Consider the following 23,231-nt stretch of genomic DNA (forward strand, 5'->3'; position numbering starts at 1 on the left):
CATTATATTATATTATATTATATTAACAATTTTAATTCATTGGTAATACTATTGATCTTATTAGGCATTTACATTTTGGAAAGCTGCTATTTCCATAATATTGGATACAAGTTTTCCAATAGTCTGATTTTTGCTTGAAAGTTGAAATTTTATCATTAACAACAAATGCTATCAATTGTTTCCCTAGAAGGTGATAGACTCACTTTGTTCACTTTTCAAGAAAATGTCTGCCACTTTGTCATGAATAACTAGTTGTTGGTTATTCTTTCAAGTAAAATTAGTGATACATAAAAAGTGATGTGAGGTGATGCATGGTGGTTAGTCTCACAGTGATTTTTCCCTAGATTGTTCTTGTATTTTGGTGTCAAAAGAAGTATTTTATGTGTACTTCCCATCTTGTTATACAGAATATTTTAACGATGTGTACTTACAAGGCAAGGTTCAATAAAATTAATGTGTACAGCTTCATCAAGAATATTTTTAACATTTCTTGAAGTGAAACTGGCATTTACATTTTTTTAAATTATGCAGTAATACAATAATCACTATTAGAAAGTAGTGTCACCTGTTTTGTTTCATGCTAAGGCACTAGCAATTTTGCCTACCATTGCTTTTTGGGGCATTCCTACAGATGTTAACACAAATAAGATTTTAGAAGTATTTTGATAATTATTTTGATTGCACAGAACTCCTGAAAGGGTCCTGAGGTTCTCTAGGGCCTGTGGATCACACTCTGAAAATTGGTGCCTTACACGGCTTTAAAATTCCCAGATTTAGCCAGGACCGGTTCGGCTCAATGGATAGAGCGTTGGCTTGGGGACTGAAAGGTCCCGGGTTCGATTCTGGTCAAGGGCATGTACCTTGGTTGCGGGCATATCTCCAAGTGGGGGGTGTGCAAGAGGCAGCTGATTGATGACTCTCATTGATGTTTCTAACTCTCTATCTCTCTCCCTTCCTCTCTTTACAAAATCAATAAAATATATTTAAAAATAAATAAATAAATAAAATTCCCAGATTTGTTTCTGTGTTGCTAACTATAAATTCAGGTATGGCCAAAAATAAAAAATTGCATGTTTTATTTAAGAAAAACCTATATGATATATCATGTTCTTTATAGCTTTTAAGTGTTAGAATTATATTTAAATGAAATTTAATAAAATGATTATCTTATGTGTATACTTGAAATGACTAATAATTTTAAATTAGCTTTGAATTATATAGCATGCAAAAGTTGTAGTTTAATGATAAAGTTATTAGTTCAGGGTTAAATGTAAACTCTTAGAACAGCAGTCACTTAATAAAACCATGTTTCTCAGAGATGTTTATATTATAGTATTGTATGAGTAAACTAGAGGCCCAGTGCATGAAATTCATGCACTTTGGGGGGGTTTCCTAGCCTGGCCTGTGCCCTCTCACAGTGTGGGAGCCCCATGATCGATCACCCCAAAGAGGTAGCTCCTGCCCACCCATCCAGTGCTCTTTGATGGATTGCCCCAAAGAGGTAGGCTGGAGCCAGGGGTCCTGTCCCTGTGGCGTGCACGTGGGGCTGCGGGGACTACTTAGCCTTTTATTAGTAAGGATAATTTAATAATTTTAACAATGCAGTGTGGGAAAGTATTTCTAAATAACACAGTTTTAATTAATATGTTTATTATCTATATACTAGAGGCCTGGTGCATGAAAATTCATGCACTGGAGGGGGTGTCCCTCAGCCCAGCCTTCCCCCTCTCAAGGTACGGGAGCCCTCAGAGGCAGGAGGTGACCCGGCAATCAGGGGAAAGCAACGCCCCATCACACCTCTGCTGCTGCTACTGCTGGCAGCTCAAGCCTTTCCAGCCCTGATTACCTGAGTCTTAGCTGGCCCTGTGTGGCTAGGCAGCTGCCATCTGAGGCTTGTCTGCACGTTGGGTGTCGGCTGTGCAGTTACCATCTGAGGCTTGCATGTGCCTTGGGCCAGACCTGGGTGCCTGGGGGGCTGAGGGGACTGGGGGACTCCAGAGGCAGACATGTGGAGTTGCTGGGCCCATCCTCAGGCGCCTGCCACCCCAGCGGGGCTGAGGGGACTGGGTGCCACCATCTTGTGGCTGTGGGCACTGCCATATTTGAGGGTGGGGCAGTCAGTTAGCATAGACCTCCTTATTGGCTGAGGGCGCTGTATCTTTGTGATGGCGTGAGGGTCAATTAGCATATTCCCACTTTATTAGATAGGATATAAAAAAGTAATATACAAATTAGTCCAGGACACTGTAATAGTCATGACCAGTCAGGAGGAGGATATTCACAGGTGAGGCCCAGAGTGGAGACAGAGATAGACACAGGGGGAACTGCCTAAGTCTGCTGGCTGGCCAAGGGGTCCCTGGAACAGACACTGACAGAGGAGCCTGGGGTGGGCACTGATAGGGATGCTTGGGGCCACCCAAGCTACCACACTGGCTTGGATAGCCCCAGAGCAGACACAGAAGGGGAGCCCGGGGCTGCTCTAGCTGCAGTGCACCAACAATCCTGCTCTTTGCATGAGCTGCAGAGGAAACACCTATTCTGACTGCTCATTGGCTCAGCTCTCAGTTTGCCACTCACAGTGTTCTTGTTAACTTGGGTAATAAGGATTCAAGAAGGTGGTCTAGGGTTTTTCCACCACACTCCTGGAGGAAAAAATGAAGGTCCACTGCTAGAGGGGCTAAGAAATGTCATATCCTGCCCTACCGGTTTGGCTCAGTGGATAGAGCCTTGGTCTGTTCACTGCAGGGTCCAGGTTCGATTCTGATCAAGGGCATGTACATAGGTTACAGGCTCCTCCCTGGCTGGGGCCCAGGTCAGGGCTCATGCAGGAGGCATCCAATCGAAGTGTCCTTTTCACATTGATGTTTCTCTCTGACTTTCCCTCTCTCTTCCACACTCTCTAAAAAACAATGGAAAAATACCTTAGATGAGGATTGAAAGAAAGAAAGAAATATCATATCCTATGAAAGAGACATCTTGAATGCCTAAAGAAAGTTGTCATTTTTTCGTGGTGAAGGGAATGGAGTCCGTGTTGATGAAAACACCTTGTGGCTGTGGTGGTGGGCAGTTGCAGCAGCAGCAGGATGATGGGGATGGCGCCTTCCCTTAATTAGCTGGTTGCTTCTCATAGAGGAAGGTCAGACTGCAGCTAAGCCAGCAGTAGGACATCCCTTGAGGGTTCCCAGACCATGAGAGGGTGCAAGCTGGACTGAGGGACCTCCCGCCCCTCCCCGCCAGTGTATGAATTTTGTGCACCGGGCCTCTAGTTTAATATAAAAATCAGTACAATTCTGTGGTTTTGAATGGTGTTTGATACTTAACTTGATTTTAAATTGGTTTTGGAATGTTCTCTCATCAACTGGGTTTTAGAATCTGACTATCTTTTTTTAAGGGCAAAACTCTTACAACCATTGCAGTAATTCTTACCAACTTCCATGATGGTAAACCTCTTCCTGTTGAAAGAATTAAAAAAAGTCAACCGAAGAAGGTAAAATATTAGTATGTTTGTTTTTTTTTGTTGTTGTTTTTTTTGTTTTTTCCCTCTGAAGTCTTTGGTTTATTTTTAAAACTTTTAATTTTGTCATTAACAAATAATTGCCAAAAAATTGTTTTCAGAGCATCAGGTCTCTCATTTGCTACTAATAAGACTGAAAATCAGTGCCACATTCTTGAGGGCATTTGGTAATTTGTATCAAGAGCCTTGAAAATGTTTATAATCTTCTACTCAATAATGTCATTTTAAAGAAACTACCTAAAGAAGTTATCAGAAATATATTTTTTCCAAAGAGAAAAGTACAAGTTTATTTTCCCCTGGCATTATTTTAAACACAAAAAAGAAACACCTTTCAGATAAGCTAATATTCAATAGTTAAATTATAAAATAGATATAAAATTTAATAGTTATACAAAATTACAAAATTCTATTTTTGAATAATATTGTCATGATATTTTCTTAGTTAAAAAAGGCGAGTGGCACCCTCACTGGCTCAGTGGTAAAATGTCAGCCCACACACTCAAGGGTCTCCAGTTCGGTTCCTGGTCAAGGACATATATCCGAGCCCTGGTTGGGGTGCGTGCAGAAAGCACCAATCAGTGTTTCTTTCTCACACTGATATTTCTCTCTCTCTTCTTCTCTCTTTCTTTCCCTCTCTCCCTCTCCCTTTCTTTCTCCCTCTCTTTTTCTTTCTTCTTCCCTGTCCTCGCTCCTTTCTACTTTCTCTAAAACAATCAATGGAAAAAAATATCATTGGGTGAGAATTAACAAAAAACACACACAAAAAAACAGGGCTAAGTCCATATCTGTATATAGTGTTTGACTCCTCATTTTATAAATACATATTTATGTATATCTAAATATAGTTATACACTATATGTGCCAAAATGTTAATAGTGATAATTATGATCTAATGATGAGAATATGGGTGACTTTTCTATTTATCTTGAGTGTGTGTGTGTGTGTGTGTGTGTGATGTATGCCTAATATAGTTATATTCAGTTTCTAACAAAGTGAAAAATAAATATTATTAAAGTGAAACAGTATTCTTTGTTCTGAGCTGAAAATTCAAAGAACTTAACGTAGGAAATAACTAAGCAAAAGATCTGTGCAAAAATATTTTTTAAGACTTCTAAATTTTTAGATTTCAAAGAGACTGCACTCTAGTTTCCTGCCACTGATTATTAAATTTATTAATGTCTGCACTTAGTTGCATTTTCTTCTTTAAACTTTCATTGCGAGTTAACTCATCTGAGATCTAATTCCCTACCTGAATTCTAATGCTTTATATACTGTTATTTTTACATTTGGTCATTCAAAGAAAAGCAGCTAAGACTATTTATAGCTTCAGTGTCAGTTATCAATTTGAAACTTATCTATTATTGGTAAGACTCTTCCCCTCTTCTTATCCCCCCCAAGATTAGCCATGCATTTAAGGTGTTATATATTTGGAAGGTTTTTGGCTAGTTTGCTACATTAATTGAAATTGAGGCTGAAATGTGATTTCCAGCTTAGAATTTATTGCAACAAAAATTCCAGTATTTTAAGTAGATTTAGATATTCCAAGCTTAACAGAGAAAAATATAATTGATTTAAATTTCATTAGATGCCGAAACTGGTTTGGCTCAGTGGTAGAGCATCGGTCTGCGGACTGAAAGGTCCCAGGTTCGATTCCGGTCAAGAGCATGTACATTGGTTGCGGGCACATCCCCGGTAGCGGGTGTGCAAGAGGCAACTGGTTGATGTTTCTCTCTCATCGACTTTTCAATAAAATCAATAAAATATATTAAAAAATAAATTTCATTAGATGATTGGATAGATTGGATGTTTTAGAAAATTTGTCTTTGAACTCTATGGAGTAAAAGCTTGCCTAAATAAAATTAATATAAAATGAATAATGTAAAGAGTATCTTTTATTTGTGGATACAATTTTAGATATTTTTGCATACTGTTTAATAAAAATGATTGTATGAACTATTGAAGAAGATTTAAGATCATTTTTAAATATTAGTTCCTTGGAGTTATTAATGCTTTAAAAATTATCTAAAAATAACTCTTCTAGCTACATAGCTCTAAAAATGTTACATTTTGGATTTTCCCACCCATACCATTAGAAGGGGATGTATCTTCTTTCAGTCACATTTAAAAAAAAAAAAAAAAAAAAAAAATATATATATATATATATATATATATATTTTATTGATTTTTTACAGAGAGGAAGGGAGAGAGAGAGAGAGCTAGAAATGTCGATGAGAGAGAAACATCGACCAGTTGCCTCTTGCACACCCCCTACCAGGGATGTGCCCGCAACCAAGGTGCATGCCCTTGACTGGAATCGAACCCGGGACCCTTCAGTCCGCAGACCGACGCTCTACCACTGAGCCAAACTGGTTTCGGCCCAGTCACATTTTTTATAAATCCTAACTGTCATGGGATTTTGTAAAATGTTTAAAATTCTGTGTTTTGTTTTTTGTTTTTTTTTTAACTAAAATCAAATATCCTTTATTACCCCTAATTTTCAGCAAAAATTATTATACTCCTGTCTACCAATTTCGCCCTCCAATCTGAAGTTTTGATTTGTAATATGACAACTTCACCTACTTACTTTTTTTAACCTACAAAAATTAATTCAATTAAACCCCATTTTATTTGGGTTTATTCCTACTTATAGAATCAAGTCAAGAATTAGAAGTAAGATGGGAGGAATCCTTCCTCACTAGACTCAGTTAAAAGTATTTTCATGAAGAAGTATAAAGTTTTACTTTTGTAGAAATTTTTGTGCTGATGTGTACATTGATGCATTTTGAAACAAAAGGGTATACATGAAGGAAAAAGGAAAGTCAGGTTGACAGCAAAATCTCTGGTAGAGTAAAACGAGAGAAAAAGCATGGCAGTGACAGCCTCATTAAAGATCTATTATTGCTGTAGGGACTCTTGTTTTGAAAGCTATTTTCTGAGAATTTCTTTTAATTCTAAAGTAACTCCCATTTCATGAATGTTTCTCATATAAACTAACATGCCATTTATAACTGAAGTTTGCTTTTTGTATTCTTTTTGCAAGGTAAAGATCTACTACTTTTCTTTTTTGAGATACCTGTGGAAAAAATTTTAATCAGTTTGTGGATGTTTTATTTTTACTTAATACACCTTTCCCCTTTACTCCAGAATGTAGTAACAACTTAGTCTTTTTTATGTAAAGTAAAGAAATATAAAATAGGATACATTTTAAGCTTATTTAAAACTGACAATAGTACTATGTAACAAATATGCCTTTTCATCCAGGAATGTAATATTAACAATGGATCTCTGAAACTTGGAAGAAACAATACCAGTGAAAAGACAGATGAACTAACCAAAGGTAAACTTTAATTTTGAATATGATCTCATATTTTATTGAGATTTTTAAATTATTATTTTAAAATCTTTATTGTTGAAAGCATTACATACGGCCCTCCTTTCCCCCCACTGACCTCTTCTAACCTGTCCCATCCTCTATCCCAGGCCTTCACCACCGTATTGTGAAATTATTCAAAGTTAGTTATATAATTCTAGCTCTGGGGCTCTGTGCTGTACAAAAACTTCTAATCCCTTTTTCTGAAGGATGATAGGAAAAATTCCATTAATGAGGTGATGTTGGAATTGGGTGGTAGTACATCAGGCAGAGAAGCTGAGGAAGAGCATTATGCAAGAAACATCCTGTGAAAAGTAGCAAAACAGCAAAATAAAAACAGAGTCATAGAGCATATTTTGTTCTATGAACTCAGAGTAGTTTATGGTATTTATACTGTAACCAGGGCTCCAGTGCACAAATTCTTGCATCTTAAAAATAACTGTGGGCTGTGGGGCTGTGGTGGGCACAGGGGTGGGTCTCAGCTCATACTCCTAGCCCTGACCTGGACCCTCCTGCTGCAGCCCCCAGTCCCATCTGCCCGCAGCCCCACTCGTGCTCCCATGCACTGATGGCACCGGCCCCACTCGTATTCACTGATGGTGCAGAATGATTGAGGTTGGCGCCAGCAGCTGATGCAAGCAGGGCTGGCGACTCTCAATGGGTGTGAGTGGTTGCTGCTGCTCTGATCACCCCTCAGGAGCAGAGGAAGGTGGAGAAGCCTTCAGAAGTTATTGGGTCAGCAGCTGCCGCTTGCACCCACTGATGGTGCTGAGCGATTGAGACCGGGGCTGAGTGCCAGCACGGGGGTAAGTGGCAGCTCCGGTATCAGCTGTGGATGTGAGCGGGGTTGGTGCTGGCAGTGAGTGTGAGTGGCATCTCTGGCACTGGCAGCCGGTGCGAGAGGCAGCTGCCTGCCCCGATTGCTCCTCAGGAGCAGGGATAGGTGGAGAAGCCCTGAGAGGTGAAGCCCTGGCAGCTGCTACTCAAACCCACTGATGGCACCAAATGATCGGGATGGCACAGGCACTGGCAGCAGGTACTAGCAGGGCCAGCACCAGCAACTGATGTGAGCCACGGGACCGCCATGTGCAGGACAAAGAATTTTCAGTAACAACCAGAGGCTCACACTGATAATGGCAACCGGTACCCTGCCTTGGTCTGGCTCTCTCGTTCACCTGCTTCCCCCATCACGCCGTGGCCAATGCCCACCATGTTCTGTCATCTGCTGCCTGCTGCAAACACCTGCCATGTTCCATATGTGCCCCCTGGTGATCAGTGCACATCATAGCGACCTTTTGTTTGGTTGTTCTGCAATTCAGTCTATTTGCATATTAGGGTTTTATATATGTAGATATGCATGGACAGCAGCACCTATGGAAAGAGGTTAGAAACAAATTCTGAAGTCAGAAGAAGTAATGAGATCTATGGACTTAGCAGTTATATGGTTGGATTTAGTACCATATTTTCCGGCGTATAAGACGACTTTTGAAACAAAAAAAAGTCAACCGAAAATCGGGGGCAAAAGACCAAAATTGCACAAAAATTACCTGCAGATCTTGACGGCAAAGTAAGTCTTTTCTTTGAAGTGGGGGGTAGTCTTATACAGCGAATATAGGCATAAACCTGTTTTAATTGTAAAATTAGGGGGTCGTCTTATACGCCGGAAAATACAGTAATCACTTCACAAATTAATTTCTGAAGATTGATTAGAGCAGAACAGGCTGAAAATATTTTAAGAATAGTAGGTGAAGAATTGGAAATACAACTGTGTGCTATTTGCAGTTTGTTATCTTTGAGATAGGAGAGGGAAATAGAAAGATATGCAGAATTGAAGGTGTTTTGTTTTCAAACATTTAAAAAAATATATTTTTACTGATTTCAGGAAGAGAGAGGGAGAGAAAGATAGAAAGGTCAATGATGAAAGAGAGTCACTGATTGCCTCCTGCATGCCCCTCACCAGGCATGTGCACTTGACCAGAATTGAACTCAGGAACCTTCAGTCCATAGGCCGACACTCTATCCACTGAGCCAGAATGGTTAGGGAGAGGGTTTTTTGTTGTTGTTGATGTCTATTTTTTAGTTTAAGAAAGAAACCCATAGATAGGAAGATTTTGAATACAAAAGAGAGAATATTTTATAGACCTGTGAGAGGAATTGAGATCAAGAGAACAGGTAGATGAGTTAGCATTAGAAAGAAAAGAACTATAGCTCAGGAAAAATACAGATAATTGAGGAGTAAAAAAGGTAGAAAAATTGGCAGTTTAAAGAAGATTAGAGGTCCAGTGCATGAAATTTGTGCACGGTGTGTGTGTGTGTGTGTGTGTGTGTGTGTGTGTGTGTGTGTCCCTTAGCCCAGCCTGACCATCTCCAGTCAGGGACACCATGGTGGGGTTGGACCTAAATGGGCAGTCGGCCATCCCTCTCACAATCTAGGACTGCTGGCTCCCAACCGCTTACTTGTCTGCCAGCCTGATCACCCTCTAACCACTCCCCTGCTATCCTGAATGACGCCTAACTGCTCCCCTACCAGCCCGATTGCCCCTAACTGTCTTCCCTTGCTGGCCTGGTCTCCCCCAACTGCCATCCCCTGTAGGCCTGGTCACCCCAAATTGCCCTCTCCTGCTGGCGTGGGTCACCCCTAAATGCCCTCCCCTGGCAGCCTGGCCACCCTTAACTGCCCTCCCCTACTGGCCTGGTTGCCCCTAACTGTCCTCCCTTGGTGGCCTGGTCACCCCTAACTGGCCTCCTGTGCAGACCTGGTCGCCCCCAACTTTCCTCCCCTGCTGGCCTGGTCACCCTTAACTGCCCTCCCCTGCAGGCCTGGTCACCCCCAACTGCCTTCCCTGGCAGGCCTGGTCACCCCCAACTGCCTTCCCTGGCAGGCCTGGTTCCCCCCAACTGCCTTCCCCTGCAGTCCTGAGCACCCCTAACTGCCCTCTCCTGCTAGTGTGGTTGCCTCCAACTGCCTTCCCTTGCAGGCCTGGTCCCTCCTAAATGCCCACTGCTGCTGGCCATCTTGTGGCGGCCATCTTTGTCCTCGTGGCGTGGCCATCTTGTGTTTTGGGGTAATAGTCAATTTGCATATTACCTCTTTATTATATAGGACTAGAGGCACAATGCACGAAAGTCGTTCCAGCGGCTCAGCCCTAGCAGCCCCGGCTGCCTCAGCCAGCCCTTGCAGCCCTGGCTTTGTTTGGAAGGTGATCCAAATGGTCTTCTGGAAGGTTATCCAGATGATTGTTTTGCTGTTAGGTCTAATTAGCACATTAGCTTTTTATTATATAGGAATAGAAGCCTTGTGCACGAAAATTGTGTACTGGCGGGTGTTGGGGCGGTCCCTCAGCCCAATCTGCCTTCTTTCACTGCATGGGAGCCCTCGGGATATCTTACTGACAGGTTAGCCATAGTCTGGCCTCCCTCTGCAAAAGGCGTCCAGCTGATCATGGCAAGGCACTGACCTCATCACCCCCTTGGTGCTGCTGCTTTTGGCCTCTCTCTGTGGAAGGTGACCAGGCCTTTTAGGGGAAGGCGACACCCACATCATGCCGCTGCTGCTTGCCACTGCTGGCCACCGTGGCTGCCTGAGCCTCATCCTGATCTTCGCAGCTGCAGCCGCCAAACCCAGCTTGCCTGAGCCTTGGCCCAGCCTTTACAGCAGCAGCAGCCACTGCAGCTTTGTCTGGAAGATGTTTGTTCTAATTTGCATATTACCCTGTTATTAGTATAGATTGCTATCTATTATACTTACTGTTGTTTTTTTTTTTTTTTTTTTTTTTAGCAGCTATCAGCTGCCTTGGTACATCAGAAAATTCAGCTAATCTGGGGATTGGCTGGATGACTACAAGGAAAAAACTGGGTACAAAACAAATTGAAGGTAGTTTTTTATGAGAAAACACTAGAATAGGAAACAAGTAGAGTACCTGGCTGATTAAAAGGGCAGGAATGGAGATATTTTAAGAAGTTGTAATTCAATTAAAATGTCTTTTTAAAAAGCATTATTGAGTTGGAAAACCAGGGTTTTAAGAAGGATTATTGCTAGCCTAAGAATTTACTAATATTTTATACATTTGTCCTTTTCTTTAAAATGGAAGGATCTAGGTGTAGCGGAGAATCCAGTAAGATTAAATATCCCAAGTCAGAATTGTCTAGTTCCTGCTCCAAAAGGTAAATTCTTATTAAGATTTGATAACATATAATTTGTTTACTTAAATTTCTTTCTCCATTTTTTTTTTTTTTTTTTACATACAGGAGAGAAAGAGGACCATTATATCTGAGTTACATAGTTTTTTTTGTTTGTTTTTTTTTAACATTTTTTATTTGAAATTAACAAAAAGCACTGTGATTTAGGCAGGTAGGAAAGTAATAATCAAATAAGTGAATTGATAATTTTTTTTAACTTTTGTGAAGGTGACTGGCAGCAATGACTAAGCTAGTTATTCTGTTAATTTACCGCTTACAGGTTTGTTTAGCACATCAGTGAATTACTAATTTTTAATCCCCTATCTTTCTACTATTTTTTTTCTTATTTCTTTCACATAGAACTAAGATCTAGCTTCTGAATTTTTTGTTTTTGTTGAAACTTTAGAAGAGCTTTATGAATTTGAGGAGATGAAAACTGACATTTTATTAGATAGTTTGACAAAAGCACTTTTTGCTCATCTCAGTTCTTTTTTTACTGTTAGTAGAAATAAGACACAATAAAAGTCATTTATGGAGAGTATATTAATGTAGACTAGAAGGGGATATTTGAATAAAACATGCAATCCCCTCTGATCTCAACATGAATCTGTTAATGTTATAAATTTAATTTACCCTCTGAAGTAGATCTAAATATTTGGCTTCTGTTGTATATTCCACCATCAGTATTGGCTGGGTAACCTCAAATCTGAGTTTCTGATAGCTTTTTCACCAATAAAGACCTCAAACTGGATATCTGTTAATTGTCTTCTGTCATTAAAACCTGTCTGCACTGAGCATAGAACCAGGACTCATCAGTTTCCTCTCAAATATCAAATCTTACAACTCTGAATTGACCAGGAGACTAGTTAACACTCTTTTAGGTAGACCAGATTGGGTTAAAGGACATAGAAATAATAATAATGAGGACATGATAAAACTAAAAACAACTAACACATATATTAATTACATCCAGTACATATATATTTACCATGTAACCGACCATTTTAGGGGCTTTGTTTGTACTAACATCCAGTGAAGTGGATTGTATCTTTGTTTTTGTTTTCCAAATGGGGAAACTGAGGCATAGAGGACCATTAAATAGCTTACCTAAAGTCACATAACAAATAAGTGGCAGAATGGGGATTTGAATCTGTGCAGTCTGACTGTAGAACCCATTGTGCTTAGGCATTTAACCACTGTCATATACTTTTTTACACAAAATTTACAAAATTTTTCATTGTGGAAAATTTATATTATTGCCTCTTAGCTGCTTATTTTATTGTATTATATTGGAAGTGTTTTATTTTATAAAATTTATTTCTTTTTTGTAGTTTTATGTGTTTTAATTGAATTGAACTCAGTATTGAAATGATTACTATTTTAAAATGGTTTACTTTTTCAAATTTATTTTAATAATAGTGATAAATGCATTTTGCATAGTAAATACATCTTGTTTTGAACACAGAATACTTTGACTTTGGATGGTGGGCACACAATGCAACTTAAAGATCATGTATCATAGAATTGTATACTTTAAACCTATATGACCCTATTAACCAGCTTTACCCCAGTAAATTTAACTTTTTAATAATATTCATTGTTCTGATTATTACATATATTCTTCTTCTCCCCCAGCCCCAATAGTTCCCCTCCACTAGGTTCCTACCTCACACCAGGCCTTTGGCCCCCCCACTGTCCTTGTCCATAGATGTAAGCTCTTTGTCCAGTGTCCAGTCTCTTCCCACACCCCCCACAACCCCTTCCCCCCGAAAATTGTCAGTCCACTCCCTTTCCATGTTCCTGATTCTATTACATCCACCAGGTAGTTCTGCTCATCATATTCATTTGATTTTTAGATTTACTTGTTGATAGAAAAGTATTTGGTGTCACTTTGTTGTTCATAAATTTTTACCTTTACCTTTTTCTTCTTCCTCTTCTTAAAGAATACCCTTCAGCATTTCTTATAATACTGGTTTGGTGGAGAAACTCTTTATTTGATCTTCAATTCTAAATGATAGCTTTGCTGGATAGAGTAATCTTGGTTGTAGGTTCTAGCTTTGCATCACTTTGAATATTTCTTGCCACTCCCTTCTGGCCTGCATAGTTTCTGTTGAAAATCAGCTGACAGTTGTAATGGGTACTCCTTTGTAGCTAACTAACTGTTTTTCTCTTGCTGCTTTTAAGATTCTCTCTATGTCTTTTGCCCTTAGCGTTTTATTTTTTTAACTTTTTAATTTTTGTGTGAATATTTCATATTTTGCTCATTTTATAAAAGTATTCAGTGTTATGCCCAGATTTCGTGATCCCCAAGGATCACCAGGGAGACGAGTCCGATGCAATAAACAAAAGAGCCTCTTCCATGCTAGCATGGGCTCTGTCCCACTCACAATGACAGCATGGAGGAAGAGCTGCCCTTGGCGTTTTAATTATGATGTGTCTTGATGTGGTCCTCTGTGGATTCCTCTTGTTTGGGGTTCTCTGTGCTTCCTGGACTTGTAAGTTTATTTCTTTCACCAGGTAGGGGAAGTTTTCAGTCATTATTTCTTCAAATAGGTTTTCAATATTCTGTTCTCTTTCTTTTTCTAGCACCCCATAATTTGAATGCTGGTACACTTAAAGTTGTCCCCGAGGCTCATTACACTATCTTCATATTTTTGGATTCTTTTTGCTTTTTGCTTTTCCAGTTGGGTGTTTTTTTTGCTTCTTTGTATTTCAAATCTTTGACTTAATTCTTGGGATTCTCTAGTCTGCTGTTGAATCTCTGTATTATTCATTTCAGTCAGTGTATGCTTAATTTCTGACTGGTCCTTTTCCTTTTTTTTTTTTTTTTTTCATCCTCACTAAGATCCTTAAAGATATCACTAAGTTCCTCCGAGGTTTCTTAAAGACTCTTAAGTAACCTTATAACTGTTGATTTTGAACTCTATATCCAGTATTTTGCTTTCATCCATTTCTTTTATTTGCGACATCTTTCTTTGTCTTTGCATTTTGGCTGCTTTCCTGTGTTTTTTTTTTCTATGTATTGGGTAGCTGATAAGTCTCCTTGAGTTGATAGAGGGGCCTTGTCTGGTAGGTATCCTATAGGGCCCAGTGGCTCAGCCTCCCCAGTTGCCTGCACCCCTTTGTGGGCTGTGTGCACTGTCTTGGTGCACCCCTTTGTGGGCTGTGTGCACTGTCTTGTTGTAATTAAGCCTTGATTGCTGTTGGTATCACTGGGAGGAATTGACCTCCAGGCCAATTGGCTATGAGAACCAGCTGTGTCTATGCTGGAAGAACTGCATATACCCTTTTGGGGCAGGACTTGCTTCAGTGGGGCTCTGGTGCTCACTGAGTCTGCCCTTGACTTTATCACTTATGGATGTGTAGAATTGTAATCTGGTATGGTCTCACACTGAATACTGGGTACACTGGCTTCTTGGATCTCCAAGGAAGTACAAAGTCAGCCACTGCCAGGGGCTGCCCAGCAAGAGCTATAGAGAGGTCTGCAGAATTCTCTTCTTTGTGTTGGGTTTGGAAGTGCCCAGATGAGGTCCAACTGTGTAGCAAGGCAGGCTGCTGCTGCTTCTGCCTGTTTAACAGGTTTTAGGCTGAGAAAGGACAGGCCATTCATGCAAAAGCCATTGTGTACAGCTTGGGTTGGGTTGTAAACTGGGTGGGGTGAGGTCTCAGGGAATCACCGGGGTGGAGCAGACAGCAATGGCTGCCAGTCAGCTCTGCCCCGGAGAGGTCCCCACTTAGGAACAATGATGGCTGTAAGCACTTCTGACAGAAAGCCATCCTTGTGTTCTGTCCTGATGCCAGACAGTCCAGTTTCTCCCTTTATGTGTATGGGTCCCCCAAAGTCTCACCTGGAACTGGAGTTCAGAGCAAGCTGGAGCTTATATCTCCCTCCCGATTAAAAAAGCAGCACACCTGGGTGTCACCACTTTTCGCACCATTGCAACTCCTACCAGTCTCAATGAACTTTCTTCATCTCTACTTTGGACCTGCCACTCAGCCAGCTTTTCTGCAGTTCTGGATGATAGTTGTTCTGCCTTGTAGTTGTAATTTTTCTTTTTTTAATATATATATATTTTATTGATTTTGTACAGAGAGGAAGAGAGGGATAGAGAGTTAGAAACATCGATGAGAGAGAGTCATCGATCAGCTGCCTCTTGCACACCCCCTACTGGGGATATGCACGTAACCAAGGTACATGCCCTTGACCGGAATCGAACCCAGGACCTTTCAGTCCCCAAACCGATGCTCTATCCATTGAGCCAAACCGGTTTTGGCTGTAATTTTGATGTGGTTGTGAGAGGTAGCAAGTATAGGTGTTTACCTATTCCGCCATCTTGATTCTCCTCAATAAATTTAATTTAAAAAAAAAGAAAACAGTGCTTGTAGAAAGTTTGACTTTCATTTATCAAATAAAGTTTTATTTTAATATTTTTCAAAATATAAGTGGGGAAGGACAAAAAGCACTAATATTGCATTTATTAAACATGTTTTTATTTATAAGTTTGTTTTGGGTTGATAAAAAAAATTTGAATATATTTAATTTTAGAAGAAAAACTGCTGTCCAGTATGCTGAGAGCAGCGATTCAGAGGAAGTTGAAACTGGTAAAATGCAACAGAAAATGAAAGGTAATATAAAATGGATTTGATTTGATGGTATGTCCTGTATTCTATTTTTTTATGTGAGCATTTTTGTATTTGGTTGTTTGTAGGCAAACTGGGAACTACACAATCAGAAAGTAAAAGCAGAATTAAAGGTCTGTATGTACATTTCACTACCTGTAATCTACACTTCAAATTATTAAAGAAAAGAACATTGATTTGCATCTCTCAAACTTAGAATTCTTTCATAATAGGTCTTAAACTTGATTGCAGTCAATATATGAACTATTCATGGAGCTTACCAGGGATATTAATTAAATGAGGCAAATTGAAAGAATAGTTTCAAAATAAAATGTAAGAGGAATTATTTAAATCAACTTTAAATAAGACAAAATGATTTTTTTACAACTTATAAAATTACTTTGATAAAACCTTATTCATATCTGTCTAAATTGTAATTTCAAAAGTATGGTAGGAGTATGTTCTTGGAAATAGTTTATTCACATTGTCATACAAATGTATGAATTAGCAATGATTCTTTTTACTTTTTCCTTTATTTTTATTTTATTTTATTTTTTTAAAATATATTTTATTGATTTTTTTACAGAGAGGAAGGGAGAGAGAGAGTTAGAAACATCGATGAGAGAGAGTCATCGATCAGCTGCCTCCTGCACACCCCCTACTGGAGATATGCCCACAACCAAGGTACATGCTCTTGACCGGAATCAAACCCGGGACGTTTCAGTCCCCAAGCTGATGCTCTATCCATTGAGTCAAATCGGTTTCAGCTTTTTCCTCTATTTTTAAAACATATTCTTTATTTTCTTTTCTGCTAAATAAGATCATATTGTTTCCTAATTACCTGAGAAATTGCATTTGGAAAATAACTCATCAACATTGATTGATGTGAAAATTGGGCATCCTTATTAAAAATCAAATACCTGTTTTCTTGAAAAAATTCTCCTTCCACCTGGGAGCTGAATCACTTTGCATATGGCTGCTTCTACTTTTATTTCTCTTCCTCAGGAAGATATGCTTAGTGTCAGAAGAGGCAATTTTGGTTACCAGACATTATTTTATTCTTTTTTAATAATATAAGCTCTTAAGGTAATGTGGCATTGGTATTCTATTTTCTATTCTGAGAAAGTACCTGTGCCTAAGCACAGGAGAAAATGTTTTCAAATATCTTAATGATTCTGTGGTTTTTAACTTCTTCAGGATCTTCTAAGGTTAAAGAAGATACAGAGTTTGCATGTGCACTTACTTCATCTATTCCTGCAACAAAAAAGAAAATGTTGAAAAAGGGTCAGTAAATCTGCAAGGTTTTGAGCTTTTGTTTGTTTGCTTTTTTTTCAGTGAAAAAAAAAATGACAAAAGTTATAAAACCATATTATATGAAAGTAGAGAAAGGGAAAAAAAATACACAATCCCTTTTAAAAAAGATGTTTTGATGTGTTTTCTGTCCAGTACCTTTTGTATTGTATTTATTTTAGTTAGGAGGGAAATTGATGGGAGGAAGTCCCTTTATCATCTGAGTAGCAGGGATATTTCTTCTAGTGAAGGCACAGATCAATTTATGTCTGCTTTAAAAATGTAATTTAATTTAAATTATAATAAAGGTTTACTACTTGGTATAAGTAGAATCTGCTTTTCACTTAAGAATGTCAGTGATCTTTATTTATTGTAATTTTGTATTTTTTAATTGATAGGAAATCAACACTGTTTAGAAGTCTCAATATTGGAGATAGAAAGAGATTGAACTAGGATTAAGGAGATTCGGGACAATTTATATCTCTGTATCTTAGATTTCTCTATTTTACATGTTGCAGATATAACAGACAAAAGTGTATTCTCATGGAACTTATACCTAATTATGGGAAAAACATAAAATTAATAAACATTATTATAGATAATGAATGCTGTGAAAAAATAAAGGAAGGTGATGAAATAAAGATTAACTGAAAGAGTCTGTGTAAGGTGATATTTGAGTTAACACAGAATGATGAAAAAGAACTAACTTTTTGCCTAAGAATCAAACAATTTGGAATAGAAAATATAGGCATTTCAGATAGATTATTTTTAATCCCAATTTTAGGAATTTTAAGAAATTTTGAATTTAGTTGAGATGTGATTTAGATAGAATTAGAAATGAAATAGAATTAAGTTCACACAAAAAGTTCCTTTCAGTTGCAGACACATAGTGATAATACAGGAGAGAAACTTAAAAAAAAAAAAAAAAATCACAGCTGATCTAAAACCCAAATAAAGATATTTCTGGAATAAATACAGAATAAAAACAAAAACCAGTGCATGGAGCTAGAAATCATGGATTGCAATAAATAGTGATTTTAAAATAATAAGACACACAAGTGCATAGAAAAAGATTAAATTCAACATTTAAAATTTCCATGCATCAATAGATACCATAATTGAAAAATGTTAAGGCTGAAGAAGATATTTGTGATTAAATGTAACTTAGGAAGGATTAATATCTAGAATATGTAAAGAACCCTCTGTTGTCATTTAGAAAAAGACAGAACAGTAGGGGAATAGCCTCTAAGAATATAAATATAAAGTTCTAGGAAAGAAAACCCCAAAAACCAATAAATATAGGAAAATATATGCAGATTCAATCATTCGGGAAATGCAAATTAAGGGAACAGTGAGATATTCTCTCACCCATCATATTCACAAACATTTAAAAATCTTAATGCCAAATAGGCAAGGTTGTGAGCACAGGAAGTCTCGTTCACTGTAGATGGGAATATAAATTACTATGGAGAACAGCTAGACCAAATGTAATGAAGCTAAAAATAGACCACCTAGAACTCTATAGATTTGTACAAGGAGATATATATGAAAAACCAGTTTTTAGATGCCTTATTTAGTGAAATATTGGAAATAATGTAAATATTGTCCAATAAGGAAATCTATAATAATAAAAGAGTAATATGCTAATTAGACTGGACATCTTCCAGATGTTCATCTGTTCAAGGTCACAGTGGCTGCGAGGGCCAAGGGCCGGTGGCACAGGAGAAGGAGAAAAGCCCCTCACTCCACGGTCCCAGGTGCCAGCACCTGCAGCTGTGGCCCAGGAGAGGGAGAAAAACCACCCACCCCATTGTCCCTGGGGCTGTGGCCAGCCCGGGTAAAGCCAGCCTGGTCCCAGTTGCCTGCAGGTGTGGCCAGCCCAGGTCCTAGGTGCCTGTGGCTGGACAGAGGGAGGGAAGCCCAAGTCCTGGATACCTGCGGCTGGCTGGATGAGGGAATCTTGGGCTCTGGGTGTAGGAACAAGGCAGAGGTGGTTAAGGGTGATCAGGCTGGCAGGGGAGGAGTTAGGGGTGATCAAGCAGGCAGGCAGAAGTGGTTAGGGGCGATCAGGCAGATGAAGGGGTTGGAGTGATCAGGCAGGCAGGTGAGTGGTTAGGAGCCTGTGGTCCCAGATTGCGAGAGGCATATGCAACAGGTCCCAGATTGGAGAGGGTGCAGGCCAGGCTGGGGGGACCCCCCCCCCCCCCGTGCATGAATTTTGTGCACCAGGTCTCTAGTCTATAATAACAAAAGTGTAATATACTAATTTGACCAGACGTCCTTCTGGACGTCCTTCCGGATGAAGGCGTGGCTGCGAGAGAAGCCCAGTTCCCAAGTGCCTGCCAGTAGCTGGAGGGAAGCCTGGATCTCGGGTGCCAGAGGGAAGGCGGTGCCTGCAGCCAGGGGAAGGAAGTCCTACTCTTCCATGCATTTTGTGCATCAAGCCTCTAGTGGAAAATAAAATTGGAGGGTATTTTTTCATAGGCTACCTGAGTATCCGCATAACATGGCAGTTGGCTTCCCCCAGAGAAAGTGATCAGGGTAAGAGAGAGCATCTAAGGGAGAGAAGCTGCATTTTTTATAAATTAGTCTCAAAAGTGATATGTCACTTCTGACATATCCTTTTGGTCTACTGACCAACCTCAGTGGAGTGTGGGGTGGGACTACACAAGGTTGTGACTATCAGGAAGTGGATTATCATTGGGGGCCATCTTGGTGTCTGGCTACCACATTAACCATAGTCCAAATTCAGAGAATTGCATAAAACAAATGTTCATCCTAATGAATAATTTAATGAATATCAGTGGGTATTTGAAACTTCCTCCTTGTGTCCCCTTCTAGTCATAATTCTTTACCTCCCCCATGAATAGTCACTATCTAGATCACATGTGTCAAACACAAGGCCCGCGGGCCAAATCCGTCCCGCCAGGCCTTGCAATGTGGCCCACACCGCGCTGTCATCACTGCACTCCGCTGCGTTTCCATCACAATGACAGTTTATGACTGTTCAGTAAACCATTCGGCCCGCGATTTAGGCTGGATTTTAGATTTTGGCCCCTTCTCTGATTGAGTTCGACACCCCTAATCTAGATATTTAGCTGTTTAAAGTGGCAAAGTAAAAATCTAGTTACTGTTCCTTCTTTAAAGCTGAAAACAAGTCCATCTGCTTCATTTTAGTTCTTCCTAATTTCTTTTTTCATAGAGGCACATTATTGTCATTTCTTTATTGACTGTTTATTTGTGGGTGGGGGAAACACTTAATATTAGTGCTGCTGATTTATTCTTTCAGGAGCATCTGCAGTGGAGGGCTCAAAGAAAACTGATGTAGAGAGACCAAGAACAACACTGATCATCTGTCCACTTTCTGTGTTAAGCAACTGGATTGTAAGTCTTCACAGCCTTTTAAAAATGTGAAATAATTTATATTTCTTATAAGATAAAAAAAGCAAATAGCCTATTAGCGTGTCATATGTTGGGAGAAATATGCCTGGTCAGCATTTTATATCTAAGGTCAAATAGGCGAATTGGAGATGTTGCTGAATTGAAGGAATTTTTCTCTGAAGATTTAGAATTGGAAAGAGACATCATCAGTTCCTATAATAAGATTTGCACGTCTGCCTCTCACATTTCTATCCCCCAAAGTAGGAAATGTGTATAATTTAACACCATCATATTTATGAACTATTGGAACATTTTTTAAGAATTCCACTAATAGCTTTTAACATTTAGTGAGCTTCTGTGTGCTCCATTTTTCCCTAAGTTCTTTTTACAGATTTTCTCATTTAATCTCACAACTATTCTTATTTTCCAGGTGACCAAGTGGAATCATAGAGAAATTAAGTAACTTGCCTAAAGTCATACAGCTAATAAATGATGGAGCTAAGATATGGTCACCAACATTCCGACTCTTAGAGCCTTTATTTTAAGGCTACCTGCCAGGAAATATGCTTGTTTGTGTTTTCTGCCAGATTGCTTTGCTGTTCTAAAACATTGTATTGGAATGAAATATATTTATGTATTATGTGTAAGGAGTAGCTTGGTTATGTTTTCAGTTTGAGCTTCATTCTGCATGTTATAGTGAAACTAGAGGCCCGGTGCATGAAATTTCATGCAGGGCAGGAGGGTCCTTCAGCCCGCCCGATCTGCACCCTCTCACAGTCCAGGAGCCCTTGGGGGATGTCAAATGCGGGCCTAAGCCAGCAGTCAGACATCCCCTTGCACTCTGGGCCCCCTTCCTTCTTAACATCCATCTGCAGTGGAGGTGGGAGAGGCCCTCGCCACCACTACTGCACTCGCCAGCCATGAGCCTGGCTTCTTGCTGAGTGGCATTCCTCCTGTGGGAGCACACTGACCACCAGGAGTCAGGTCCTGCATTGAGCTTCTGCCCTCTCATGGTCAGTTCATGTCATAGTGGCCAGTTGTTCCACCATTCAGTCAATTTGCATATTAGTGTTTTATTATATAGGATAATGAGTCTATTGGAAGCACTGTAAACATAAAGACTACTAGAAGTGAGTTTCCATTCTTGTCACTTCTAAAATTATCTGCCTTTCTCTTAATCTTTCTAATCTGAGAGTGGAAGAGGTCCTACTCTTTGTACCTTAGACTACTCATTGGATTCTGTCTCTTCCAGCCTTTGCTTTTCATTTGTTATTTTCTCCCTTGCTGGTTATTCAGCCTATCCTCACTGGCTCTTTCATGAAGCATAGATATTTTTCATTTTTAAATACTTTTCTCTGGATTGTCTCACACTTAAATTGCTACTGTGCTATACTTTCTTACACTGTCATACCTCATGGGATTTTCACTTTGTACTTTCCTTACTAACAACTCATTGTAATCTGGTTTCTGTCACTAATTTTCTAAATTGCATTGGAAAATATTAATAGTTATTATCTAATTATAAAATTCTATGGCTTTTTAAATTTCTTTTTGACTTTATGTTGCCTTGCTTTCTTTGACTTATCTTTCTTTCTTTTTTTTTAAAATATATTTTTATTGATTTTGTACAGAGAGGAAGGGAGAGAGATGAGAGCTAGAAACATCGATGAGAGAGAGAGTCATCGATCAGCTGCCTCCTGCACACCCCCCACCGGGGATATGCCCGCAACCAAGGTACATGCCCTTGACCGGAATCAAACCCGGGACTTCTCAGTCCCCAAGCCGACGCTCTATCCATTGAGCCAAACTGGTTCTGGCTGACTTATCTTTCTTTAAAAAATATATTCTTACTGATTTTAGAAAGGAAGAGAGAAACATTGATCAGTTGCCTCCCACACACATCCTAACCGAGGATCCACAAACCCTGACTAGAGATTGAACCTTCAACTTGGGCATGTACCCTGACTGGAATTGAACCAGCATGGGTCAACACTCAACCAACTGATCCACAGCAGCTAAGATAGTTTACATTTTTGTTACAACTTTGTTTTGTTTTTTAAATTAGACCTTCTCCTGTTTAGTGTGCCATTTCTCCACAATGAATTTTGCTTCTCTGTTGCTCTTTTTAAATTCCAACAAAATTATGCTTTTTCTTTTTCTTTTTTTTAAATATATTTTATTTTTTACAGAGAGGAAGGGAGAAGGATAGAGAGTTAGAAACATTGAGGAGCGAGAAACATCAGCCAGCTGCCTCCTACACACATCCTACTAGGGATGTGTCCGCAATCAAGGTACATGCCCTTAACCGGAATTGAACCTGGAATCTTTCAGTCCACAGGCCAACACTCTATCCACTGAGCCAAACAGGTTAGGGCATGCTTTTTCTTTTGATGTGTTTTCTATCATGGGAAGAACAGTACATGAGTATTTGAATGCCATTTTTAGGGGGAGATTTCCAAATATTAATGGAGATATAGACAACTGAACTGATTTTTTTTCTTTATATATTTTTATTGATTTCAGAGAGGAAGGGAGAAGGAGAAAGAAATAAAGACATCAATGGTAAGAGAGAATTATTGATCAGCTGCCTCCTGCACATCCCTAGGGATCGAGCCTGCAACTTGGGCCTGTGCCCAGATTGGGAATTGAACTGTGACCATCTGTCTAGTTCAGGGGTCTGCAACCTTTAAGACATAAAGAGCCACTTGGACCCGTTTCCGAAGGAAAAAAAAACACCTGGGAGCCACAAAACCATTGCGACATTTAAAACAAATATAACGCTGCATATTTTGTTTCTTACCTTAATGCTATATACCGGATCGTGCAGTTAGCTGTCAATCTGAAGAAAAAAAGGACTTTTTCACTTAACAATGTAAA

The 23,231-nt window shown here is 39.3% G+C and overlaps 1 protein-coding gene across 8 annotated transcripts in view; it reads left to right on the forward strand.

Moving 5' to 3' along the window:
* HLTF (helicase like transcription factor) overlaps positions 1–23,231 on the forward strand; it is a 113,647-nt gene that overhangs the window by 34,475 nt on the left and 55,941 nt on the right. For 3 of the 8 annotated variants that reach the window (XM_036444933.2, XM_036444935.2, XM_045584105.1), the window contains 7 exons: positions 3,392–3,487; positions 6,776–6,851; positions 10,976–11,048; positions 15,610–15,689; positions 15,773–15,817; positions 16,878–16,967; positions 20,263–20,357. In XM_036444933.2, coding sequence (XP_036300826.1) covers positions 3,392–3,487; positions 6,776–6,851; positions 10,976–11,048; positions 15,610–15,689; positions 15,773–15,817; positions 16,878–16,967; positions 20,263–20,357 — 555 coding nt within the window. The remainder of the gene's footprint in view (positions 1–3,391; positions 3,488–6,775; positions 6,852–10,975; positions 11,049–15,609; positions 15,690–15,772; positions 15,818–16,877; positions 16,968–20,262; positions 20,358–23,231) is intronic. The other 5 variants (XM_036444934.2, XM_036444937.2, XM_036444938.2 and 2 more) reach the window with 4 other exon arrangements.

This window comes from Pipistrellus kuhlii, unplaced genomic scaffold, assembly GCF_014108245.1.
Source record: "Pipistrellus kuhlii isolate mPipKuh1 unplaced genomic scaffold, mPipKuh1.p scaffold_m20_p_2, whole genome shotgun sequence".
Classification (NCBI taxonomy): Eukaryota; Metazoa; Chordata; class Mammalia; order Chiroptera; family Vespertilionidae; genus Pipistrellus; species Pipistrellus kuhlii.